Here is a 12,405-nt window from a genome sequence, read left to right on the forward strand (position 1 = left end):
AAATCTCATTGAGCTGTCCTGGCCTGCCCTGCCAAAATATTCACTGGCTTGAAAAAATGTACCCTGGGCTTGGGACATGATGAGTCACCTTTTTCACTCACTGCATTTATATTTTTGTTTATTTCACAATCCTTAACATTGTCCAAGGCTCCAGATCTTTGTGTTACAGGCTGGCAAGTATCATTATCCTCCTCCCTGAAAGCTAACAGAGAGTGCATAAGATCACTTCCAGCAGAGCTGGGAATAGAAAATAGGACAAATGGTTTTGAAAATAGGTGTACTAAACCCACATTTTGACACTTAAATACGTATCCTGGTTTTTCCAAAGGGCTGAGAGCCCAGCAGCAACTATTTATTTCAGGATTTGGATGCCTAATATAAAGCACACATTTTTTTAAAATATAGTCCGGTTCTTCAGTATGGGACCCCTCTGCATCCACTTCAACTGCTTTTTCAGAATGCCAAATCTATCTTCTTAGCCTTAACTTCTCTCTGCTACAGGTCCCCATCTGTAAAGTGGAGCTAATAGTCCCATAACATTTGTAAGGCATTCACATGCAACAATGATGATCACAACAGAAAATTCCACGAGGAAATAAAATAATTCAGAAGACTTGCATTACATTAGGTACATAGCTGCATAACGAATTACAAAGATAAGAAGAAACATTAAATTGTTGCTTCATTCACTCAGAACTGCCCACCCAGCATCCTGAATGGGCAGAAGAAAAATGTGATTAAAGGCTTTAAACTTGGATAAAGTTTTCAGAAGTGTTTAAGGGGTACGTCAACACTGCATTTAGACCCTCCCAGCTTGCAGTGGCCCAGAACCCAAATATCCACACCTCAGTTAAACAGTCTCCTAGTCTGCACCCCATGAACCCAAGTCAGATACCACATTCCAACTATGGATTTTAATTGCAGTGTAGATATATCCACAATGATTTAGTCCCTTTTTCAAAACATAAATTTATAAGCGGAAGGGAACAGATTTACAAAGGCTTTTTTAAGGTGCCTAAAGATGCATAGAGACACTTGGAAAAAAAATTTAAAGTACCTACACAGATTAGGCTTTAGTACCTACATAGATTTAAAGGAGAGTTAGGTGCTTTAACTGTTTAGCCACTTTTGAAAATATCACTAGGTACCTCTATGCATTTTTATGCACCTAAATACCTTTGTGAATCGGACTACATGTCACTTTTGAAAACAGGACTTTGTCTCCTAAGCACTTAAGTTCTTATGAAAATTTTACTCTGTAGCATAATGCATACTCACAAGGGGACAGAAAGATGTTTGCACAGGCAACCTCTATTCTGGATTTTTTGTATTTCTTGTATTTCTTAACCTTTATATGCCTCACTTTACAACTTTAACAATATTAATTTATTTTAGTTTTCATATTTGAAATATTCTATAGTTAGAGAATGAACCAACAAGCAACAGGAAAACTTACACTCCATGAAAGTGCTACCCAACACTTTATGTGTTATCCCTATGGATGTTCAAGCTATTCTTACTGGTCAGTTTTCTTCTCATTCATCCAGATTTCATTCTTTCATGTCATTTGTTCTGTACAATAGCTATCATTTGTCTTTTCTCTTTTCTATCATTTCTATTTTTTGTTTCAGTTACTTTTGATCTGGTGTTTCATTTTGCTTCCTTTATAATTTTTCTTACCTTATTTAGCCCTTGAAAACGCCCCCAGGAAATATGACCTCAGCATCTTATTAGAACTGCATAATTGTGTCTTCAGTTCTGTGTGCAATATAATATTCCAGTAGCTTTATGAGGGCATCTTGCATTGGCTAGGTTAATGTTTACTGATGTTTTAATGTAATAATAACCCATCTACTTCTGCTCATCTCTGGGACACTTTCTATCTATAGGGATGGAAATGAATGACAGTCTCTCTGTGCTGCCTGATGTCAGAGCTGAGAAAGGTGTGAAGGGTATATAAGAGCTGTATTACTTGCCAGCAAGGAGGGGAGAAAAAAGGGATACTGCAGAGGCAGATGCAAGCGTGGAATTGTTGCATGCACCCTTCCTGCTAGTACAGACGTGTGTGGAACTTCTTCAGTTAGTTCCTTAACCTCTTCAAGGTAAATGATTTCTCCTTTCTGTTATTTAAGATATAAAACTACACATATACACACTTGAAGAAGGGCACAGTGTGTTTCATTATTAAGGAACATCATTATTCAAGGAAAGGCTAAAATAAATATTTCAGGACATGCTGTAGCTAAAACCACAATCCGAAATTTAGAAAATATTGAGGAAAAAACTCAGGAGAGATGGGAAGAGGATGTAATCTACTAGATGCCAAAATTTACTAGAGAGCCATCTGAATTTATCTGTGTTGTGTCACTAAAGTTTGATAATGCTTTTGCTCTAATTAAATAGCTGAAATTAACTATTGTCTGTTTAGAACAGCATTAGGGTCGGATCTATTGAATGTTGAACAGTACTTAGGATCTCTTTTAGTTTTGAATTATTATTCTTTTCAGAAACTTAAGAAAAGATGTGCAACCTAAAGCTGCCAGTTGTCTTCATTGTACTCTCTGTTACTTTAAGCTATCTGGAGGCTACACCTATGGAAAAGTAAGTAATGAAAAATATTATTTATTTTTAATGAGAAAGCAGATATTTCAAATAATATGAGCTAAATAATGCCATTCAATTTTACCGTGTATTTTGTTTAAAGACTATTCTCTGTGGCTGATGATCTATCTGATGGGACTTCCAACAGACAAGGATGGCTATTACCAATCTTGTCAAGGAATACACCCTGGGGACTTAACAGGGCATTGCCACAACCAGCTGCAGCAAAGCCAAAAAGGTATCAAATTTCTTTTGCATTCCTCTATTCAAACCAAATAGAATTACATTAAAAGGTACAAGTTGTGCCAGTGATATTCTTTTCTTTTAGATCCTTTCAATTCTGTTCAGATTCTCTCAGAAAGCTTAAAATATCATTTTTAGTAAAAATGTAGCCATTCTGTAAAGCAAAGTATTTTGAGCTAAAATGTGAAATATAGTTGGAAAGCCAGTTTTTCCAGCTCTGTTATGGAAATCTGAAAAGTTCTGGAAAATTATGGAAATCTGAAACACTTTCAAAACATGTTCTCTGAAATTTTAGGTTATGTTCTGAAAGGAGGTTTACTTTGAAATGAATCTATTTAATTATTTTAAAATATTACTTTTGTCAGTAGGAGAATGATTGCTCTTTTTTTTAGATAAACAGCAATTTCAACATAGTAAGAATCAACAGAAACAGTTTGTCATGCTAGAATTCAACTGGTTTAGAGTATATTTACAGAGGCATGAATGTAATTTTCAATGGACTTTTGGTGTATAAAAATACAATTTTTAAAATAATTTGGAGTTTATTCCAAGTGATAAGCAGTACTGAATAATATTAGGAAAATTAGCTATATTGCCTGGTCTGTCTGTTTCCTGGATCTTTACATGATTGTCCTTCACCACACAATAAACACTTCTCATTTTATAGTTACCTCTGAACACAGATGATTATTACAATCCAGAATGATAATCCTCCAATTTAATATGGGTAGTGAATTTACAATCCCAGAACTCTTATAGCTAGTCTCTGTATTTTAAACAGTTACAATTCCTCTGCAAACTATTTTCTTTAGCTGCGAGGAGGGTCTGGTACCTTGCTCATCCATGGCCCAGTCCAACAGCCCTCTTCAAAGTAAGCAGCCTTCACTGAAGCCAGTGGTGTACCCCACTTAAATAAAGGCTGCAGGATCAGGTCCCCAGAGAGCTCACAGCCATGATGATATTTGGTGTCATTTTGTTCACCTGTGTAATAATGTTAGGTATTGCTAAGATATATAATAACTTGCTGCATCTGTTTCATAATGTTAACTATTGTAAAAATACTTGTCCAGGGTTTTGGGGCCTGGACCTATACTATTAAAGACAATGGGAGCTTTATAGTAATTTCATGAGAATAAGTGATAGATCTATCTAATGGGATAAAAGTACTTAGCAAATTTACCATCCATTAAAAACCCGTTATATTGTTTGCTAGCTGTGTGATAGTATTTTGTGTCTTTTCTATTAGGATTATGATCACGCTCCTCTTGGAGTCAATAGAAAGACTCCCACTGACTTAAAAAAAAGTTGAATAAGACCCTAAATCACCATTTAACTGAAATATGACATGTTTAAAATATGACTCACTTGCAAGCTATTGCCCATTTGCTAACTAACAGCTGTTATAGCTCAGACATTGAGCATGCAGTTTCTATTTCACCTGCACTCTTAGATTCAAAATCACACTGCTGAAACATACTGTGACATTTTAAATACTAGACTTAGTCAATTAATGGAAAAAGATATTAATCAGAAATTAGTCAGAATAACATTGCCAGAATTCACATTTACAATGAATTACTTGACTTATTCAGCTACAAAATGTAGTTTATTTCATGTCACATCAGCATATAGATTACTTTGAAGAAGTATAAGGAAATCCTTCACAACAGATGGTCCTTACTTCAGGAACCATTGTCAACGGTAGAGAGTCTTTAAGGGCATGTCTTAATGGTCTATGAAGGAAGTTTGAAATCCATGAGCACCCAAGAAACAAAGATTCGAACTTCCTCTTTCTAAAGCGAGTCCCCTGCATCTTACTGTGGGGAGGTCTGTCTGGTGAAATCTTAAACCCAAGGTTTGCTTTGGACATGGATGTTTAGAAGAAAGGTAGGCTCCAGTCTCAAAATGGCTCTTGCCCACAACAGCAATATTGCCATGCTGCCGTAGGCTGATTTTTAGTAGTGAAGCAATTGTGGTTTGTACAGAGCCAAATCTTTAGTGGCACAGAAGCCAATGGAAGATGCAGGTGCTGAGCACCTCTCAGGATGTAGCCCAGAACTTTAGCCCCAATCGTGCTGCCTTTTTTAATTAATTGGTGGTTTGCCATTGGCTTTAATGGGAGCAGTATGGCCCCTATGAGGTAAAGGGAACTGAATAAATGTGATTATTATAATGCTAATCATTCTCATGATATCATCAATTTCTCTAAATAGCTGTAAAAATAATCCTGGAGCTAAATCATTGTTGTCACTTACTGACTTAACTATACTGTTATTAGAGTTATTCTAGGTGCCAGAAGCTACTGTGCTGAATATCAATAAAAATGGCATGTGAATGTTGAGGTTTTTTAATGTAACCTACACCTACCATTAAAATATCATTAATAGCATGCGGTGTGACTTTTTCAGGCACAAAGTAGGTGGCAGGAATATTGTAATGTTCACATATTTGTGCTCACATTAAAGAACTCCTACATTATCCGTTAAAATGCCTTTTAAAGGTGGCATATTTGATTGTTCATCATTAGCCTTCACCATGGCTCTGTTTGTTTTGTGTTACCAGTCACCACTTGGAGAAACGGAAATGCAACACTGCTACATGTGTGACGCAACGTTTGGCTGACTTTTTAGTTCGATCCAGCAACAACATCGGAGCAATTTATTCACCTACCAATGTGGGATCCAATACATATGGCAAGAGGGACAGAGTTGGGCTTTTAAACAGAGAACCCTTAAATTATCTACAGCTTTAGTGCGTTGAAATGATTAATGCTGCACTCTTCATTGGGAGTTCCTCCCAGTTTTTATGTATAAATAACCTTTTAGTCATTTATTACCTATACATTCTTAACAGTGCCTTGTTTTCTTTGTGTGTGCGTGTACGTGTATGTGACTTTTATGTTTATCATTTCACTATGCATGTATGACAACATGCGTAGGCTATGGTTTTGAATTCACTAAAAGCTTCAGAAATCTGCTCATTAAATTCCTTTGTGAAAAAATAAACCACAAAACTAAACTGAAATGTAATTGTTATAGGGTTCTTTTTAATTAAAAAGATTAAAAAGGCAACCAAGATGTGTATGTCTTTGTAGTCAAAATACGGTGAGGGTAAAAATGAAACCTGTCCTAAACAACCACTCAGGGAGCTAACTAAAATCATGCGGTTAATGGAGGTTGTATCCTATTATAAATGAAGCAGAATTGTAACTTTTGGAGATATTAAGGAGGGCACTGCCCTTTTACTGGGCTCTAAACAGGAATTACTGGGTGAAATTCTATAGCATATTTTATGCAAATCAGACTAGATGATCACAATGATCCTGTCTCACCAAAAATCTGTTAGTATAATAAGGATGATTTTGTGTACAGGTTTAATTATATATTGCAGTACAGTATTTAGAAGTTTAAAATTCATACGTCTAAATTTTAGCTCATTTAACTCTAACCATTATGAGAAGCAGTAAATTATAAATCTGAGCACAAGCAAATCCTGCTAATGGGGTGGCAAAAACTTTGTATTTTTCTTAAAGTTATGTCCTAAAAAAGAACTGGCATCTTTCTTTCTTTGTTCCTTTCTCTGAACTGAATTAATAAACTGATTTAAAAAAAGTAAGCAAAAGCATTAAAAAATTCTGTCCGTGACTTAAAGATTTTTTTTCAAACTGGTACTTTCTAATACTAAGCAATTAATTAAAATCTAAGAGAAGTTTGACTCCGTAGGTTTTTCATCGCATCTTATCCCAGAACAACATGGGTGTGCATTTATGAAATGTACATGTCATTTTAATGTGTTGTGGACTTTTGAAAAATCTGCCTCCTCCAGTATAGGATTTTTTGTGAAAACCTTTTCTTAGAAGCTATGTGGGCCATTCTTTCCTTCTCATTAAAAACACCATTAGTGGAAAAGTAAATTAAACCTTAATACTCTGCATTGGTTGATTCACTTTCTTGCATTTTCTTTATAAAGTGTGCCTTAAATTACAAACTCTACGTTTTACCTTTATTTTAATTTATGTTTTGCCTTCATTTTATTAACTGATCGGAAGTACAATGAAATAAAAGCTAAAACAATGTGCAGGCTATTGCTAATCATGATCATTTGTCCAGAAAAGGTTATCCTTAATGATATTGCAAAGTATAGTTATTCATAAAGTCTTTGAAAAAGCTGTCCAAAAAGTATGCTTGCTTCATATGTCTGGCAGTTTAAAAACAGGTGTACTTTCACTTCATTATTGCTCAAGTTATTTTACAGCTCCTTTAGGTATCCAGTTTAGTTTAATTTTTTTCAGTTCAAGTAGGACAATCACTCTCCAGAAAGCAAACAACCAGATATTGTCAGAGTAGCTATGAGCTGTCACAGATAGGAAGCAATGGTGCATACAGTAATGAATAGCATGTTGCAGGTGGCTGCTTCAAGGTTTAGTGCACTGTGTTTACAAAGGATGTTGGTGACCCCAGAATTAAAAGCCTTATACATATTAATTATGAATTCATCAGTGGTCTCTAAATTGCCATTTGATGACCCTACCACAGTGATAAAATTGGCCACACTAAAACACTGCATAGATTTCCAACACTACAGTTTCAGTAGTACGGTGTACATTTTTTCTGGTCTGTTCAATTCACTCTCCTGGTGATTGTGATGGTATCAACAATGCCATTTCTTTAGTTGGGAGGATATCCAGAAAGGGATCATGTCCTCAAAGTCAACACATCAACTAATAGTGGGTCATAAGTTAATATAATTAAAACCCAATTCAGCAAAAACACTTTAGCGTGTGCTTAAGTCTCACTGAAATCAATGAAACATAAGCATATGGTTGGCTACATTAGAGCCTTGATGCCACCACCACATCTATGTCACTTTAGGCTCAGTCTTGCAAGGTGCTGTGCAACTTCCATTACCATTAACTTCAAGTGCCTCCAGGTAGCTAACCCCTCATATGGTTGGAGCCTTCCATAACATACACAGAAAACTATAATCCAAGTCTGGACATTTCCAGCTCCCTAGTCAGTGCTGCTTTGACCACTTGGTCATTTGGAGTTTTGCCTGAACATAGAGTTAAGATAACCTTTGGTCTGCTTTAGATATACTTTATTCTTGGCAAATTTTTTCATGACCTCCAGTTAGGGTTGCCAAGAGTCCCTTATTACAAGAGATATGCCTCATTTTTTTCATCTCTGTACAAGAAGATTTGGAGTTGAAGAGTGCTCAAAAAGTAACAAGAAATACCCCTACCAAATAGAGGTAAATACTGATTAATTTTTATTATTATTCTACCAGAAGGCAGAGTGGGGTGGGGGTGCTAAGAAAACAGTTCCTTCGTTTTGAAATACAATGTTGGCAAACCTCCCCACGATTCCTCTTCTACCACAATGCAGGGTGGAACACAGTCTATCAACCCCAATCACTTGAGACATCTAAAATGAAGCTGGACAATGCATTAGATGTTTCCAGCTATCACTTCTGAAGTCATGGTTCTAGTTCTCTCTGAACTCAGTTACTGATGGTGATTTGCTCAGTGGGAAAACAGTCCATTTGGTATCACGAAAAAGAAGCCAATCTATAAAACCAACAGAATGATTGGTCCACATTGTTGGAAATATGCAAAAACCCATAAAGAATTAGGTGCCCAGAAGGAATAAAAGATAAATGAATCAAGCTGTCAGCTCAGTTGTCTTATAGCCAAAAGTGAGAGTTGTTTCTGTGTAATCCAATTCCAATACCCCTACTCATTTAGGCCTGGTCTACACTAGGACTTTATATCAACCCCAGCTCATCATGGAGCTCATCATGACTCTGGAGACAGTCCTGTCCTCCCAGGACATCTCCCTGGCCATCGATGACCCCAGGGAGGGCACTTCTGGTTAGTTCACAAACTTTGTCTAACTACAAGCGGGTTCAAGCAATGGGCAGTGAGCTGCAACACACTCTTGCTCTGCCTACTCAGCGTGGGGAGCACGGAATAGTTTGTTCATGTGTCTGCAGATGGAGCGCAAGTCTTGTCTCCACAGCTCCATGAAGATCTCACATAGGAAGTCTTTGATTCTTCTCAGGTTTTTGAAAAGGCCAGCCTTATGCCATCCTCCATGGTAGGGCACCTTCACACACCAAGCCACCAAGCCATCATGGAACCACAACACAGCGCAGCATAAGGCCCAGGTTTATAGCCACATTCAGTCAGCATTCACTCCTGATCACTCACTGTGATTTAGAGAAGACTCATATCTTGCCTGGCAACCTGGAAAGAGGATAAGGGGAATCTATTAGCACTCTCCCCGGGAGGTCATGATTGCCAGACACACATACCCTCCCCCCCGCAAACGTGGGCAGGAAAAAAAGCACAGTCTCTGGCAAGTCGCGTATGCCAGACCCGGCATATGCCGGACATTGCAGGAAGCCACCTGCCCTGGCTGGGAAAATAGCATTGGGAAGTCTCATATGCCAGACGAAAGATGCATGTGCTGGATACAATGGGAAGCCACTCTCTGCTGCTACCTCACTCCCACCTACAGGATCCTGACCTGGCAGGCCACTTACCATGCCTGCCTGCCTCCGGACTGAGTATGTTCCAATGCTCCCTTGAGACGTCTGGGTACCTGATATAAAGTGCCCACTTTAAAGCAAACATTTGGCCTTGTACGGAACACTTCTCTATGGTCTTTAAAGAGGACTTCACTGTACGCTTAACAGATTAGGGTTAGGCTTAACACAATGTATCTCCTGTAATGTCTGCCCTTATAACTTTTCTTGCAGCTGTGCCATCTGCAAGCTCAGTGCGTCCTCCACCTCCAACAGCATCTGCCCGCCTGGCATAAATCTTCAGGCGAAAGCAGACAAGAGAAGAGATGTTCCAGGACCAGATAGACTGCATACACTCCCTAATACAGGAGATCTGGACTGAGCACCAGGATCAGACTGCGGACTGGCAGCAGAGGAGGGCCACCCGGGAGCAGCTCTCAAGACAGCATAAGACAGTGTCATGGAGTACGTTGAGACCTGTCTCGAAAGGGCCTTCTCCCAGAACCCCATCCATGCCAATGACTCTCCCAGTCCTTTCTCCTCTAGCTTCATGGCTTTCACCACCAGGGCCCCAGGAGCCACTAGGACCCCAGGACATGGGGGAGAGAGACTCAAGGTGAGACAGAGACTCCAGGACCTTGGGAGGCAAAAGGCAGCCCCACTCCCATTACTGAGGCTCCCTGCCCACTTCCAGATTCCAACTAATTAATTTCCCTGTGTTTTTCCCCAAATAAAAACTCCTGTTACTTGCACAATGCTCTTTATTGCTTGAACTTCAGGGGTAGGGAATTAAAAGGGGCTACATCTAGACTGCACGCCTTTTTCGACAGAGGCTTTGTCGACAGTATCTGTTGACAAAGCCTCTCTCAAAAAAAGAGCATCTAGATTACATTATGCGGATCAAAAAATCAATCCGCTTTTTTGAAAAAGAGCATCCAGACTGCCGGACACTCTGTTGACAAAAGAAGGCAGATCCGTGTACACACGCCAGTGCTTGCAAGTGCCACTGGTCCGGGATGGTGGTGGGGCAGGTGTGGGGGCTGCCCCAGAGCGGGAGCTCTGGTCCCAGGCCCTGGCATATCCCTGCTGCAGCTCCTTTACCTTGGCCCTGACTTGTGCTATGGTGCAGGGGTGATGCCTTTTGGTGGCCAGTACCTGGTCCAGGCACTCATAAATGTCCACATTCCTGTGGCGTGTTTGCAGGACCTGCAGGGCTTCTTCCTGGGACCAGCGCACCAGGAGCTTTTTGATTTCTGGCCCTGACCAGGCTGGTGCCTGCCTTTTGGTGCCCCTGGGTGGGTCCTCGTCTCTGTCCCAAGAAGGGCCAGGGGGGCCTTGAGGCTGGGACATGGCTGGCATGGGTGCTCTGGCTAGCTGCCAGACAGCAAGGCCTGCCTGAGTGCCTGTGCCTTTAAGAGGCTGCGGCCAGGAACCAAAGAGGTGCTGTACCTGTAAAGGCTAGACTGTCCACCAGGGCTTCTTCCTGGAGGCCTTTTTTGTCGACAGAAATGGCTCTCTGCATCCACACACACCTTTTCTCGACAGATCTCTGTCGACAAAGGCGCTCTTCCTCATAAAAGGAGGTTTACCGCTGTTGACAAAACTACCATGTTCTGTCGTCTTACTGTCAACAGAACGCGGTGGTAGTGTAGACGCAGGTAGTTTTGTCGACAAAAGGCCACTTTTATCAACAAAACCCTGTAGCCTAGACACACCCAGGGAATGCAGAGGTACCTTATAGAGAGCTACAGGGAAGAGTCTCAAACCTGGCATAAAACTGTCCTCCAAGACATCTGATTTGCACTACCCTTTGCTGTGCTCTCCTTATAGCACTGGTGTCTGGCTGCTCAAACTCTCTGGCTAGGAGCTCGGTCTCATTTCCCCATCCTGACAGAAAAGTTTCCCCTTATTCTTGCATAGATTATGGAGCACACAACAAGACAACAACACAAAGGGGATGTTGCATTTTCTGAGGTCCAGGTGGGTTGGACCTGTAAACATCCAAAGGCACATTTCATCACCATTTTGCACCTGCTCAGCATGTTGTGGAACTCCTCCTTCCTGGAGTCCAGGCTGCCTGTGTAGGGCTTGATGAGCCAGAGGAGAAAGGGGTCTGTTTTGGGACTGGTTGAGTTCAATATCTTCATCAACGATTTAGATATTGGCATCGAGTGTATGCGTCGAGGGACATGGCCCCCTCGGATGGGGCCTCTCCGTAAAGTCCCCTGTGAGTCCGCATGTCAGGGCCCACGCAGCCTAATGGCCAGCGCCTGCATAACTGATGCCCCTCGGTCAACGTCAGTCTGGCCCTGTGGCCTAATCCATATAAGGCTCCCCTCTTGGGGTAAATATGATCCTGAGGCCCAGTCTTTCCAAGGCTCCCCTCTTGGGGTAAATATGGCCCTGCAGCCTAGTCATTAGGCTTCTGGGCCTTCCTCTGCTCCAGAGCACTGCAGAAGGGGAGGGGCAGGGAGACACGGGCCCTCCCACTCCACCGGGTCCCAGCCCAGGGCCCTTTCAGTAGTGGCTCGGTCTACTGCTTGCTCAACAAGGGGTTTCTCCCCTCAACCGGCCAAGCACTCGGGGTTTGCCATTCCATGCCCTGGGCTGCTTCCTGTCTCCTTGCGTCTCTCCACCCTTGTACCTCTCCCTCGGCTCCGGGGCTGGGGCTGTTGCTGTGACGGCAGCAGCAGTTGCTGCTGGGTTTGTAGTTGTGTCCATGTTGGTTCAGGATGCATAGGCTCCTCTAGCTTGGGAGCTGGCTCTGCAGGTCCTTGCCCTTCAGCGGTCCAACCAGGGTGAGGTGTCTGAGGGCTTTTTATCGTGCTGCTCGCCAGGAAGCATGTCCGACAAGGCCGTGGGAGAGAAGTATTCTCAGTCAGCTGGGCCTCACCGTGCACCCCATCACAGTATTCTTATTAAGTTTGCAGATGATACCAAGCAGAGAGGGGTTGCAAGTGTTTTGGAGGATAGGGTCATAATACAAAATGATCCAGACAAACAGGAGAAATGGTCTGAAGAAAATAGCATGAAGTT

The 12,405-nt window shown here is 41.1% G+C and overlaps 1 protein-coding gene across 1 annotated transcript; it reads left to right on the plus strand.

The window, feature by feature from the left end:
- The first annotated feature begins 2,515 nt into the window (after window positions 1–2,515).
- IAPP (islet amyloid polypeptide) lies at window positions 2,516–5,723 on the plus strand. The gene is made up of 3 exons (XM_006121281.4): window positions 2,516–2,601; window positions 2,705–2,839; window positions 5,407–5,723. The coding sequence occupies exons 1-3, from the start codon at window positions 2,522–2,524 to the stop codon at window positions 5,594–5,596; spliced, it is 405 nt and encodes a 134-aa protein (XP_006121343.1). The 5' UTR covers window positions 2,516–2,521; the 3' UTR covers window positions 5,597–5,723.
- The last annotated feature ends 6,682 nt before the right edge of the window (window positions 5,724–12,405 follow it).

This window comes from Pelodiscus sinensis, chromosome 1 (genome assembly GCF_049634645.1).
Source record: "Pelodiscus sinensis isolate JC-2024 chromosome 1, ASM4963464v1, whole genome shotgun sequence".
Taxonomy (NCBI): domain Eukaryota; kingdom Metazoa; phylum Chordata; order Testudines; family Trionychidae; genus Pelodiscus; species Pelodiscus sinensis.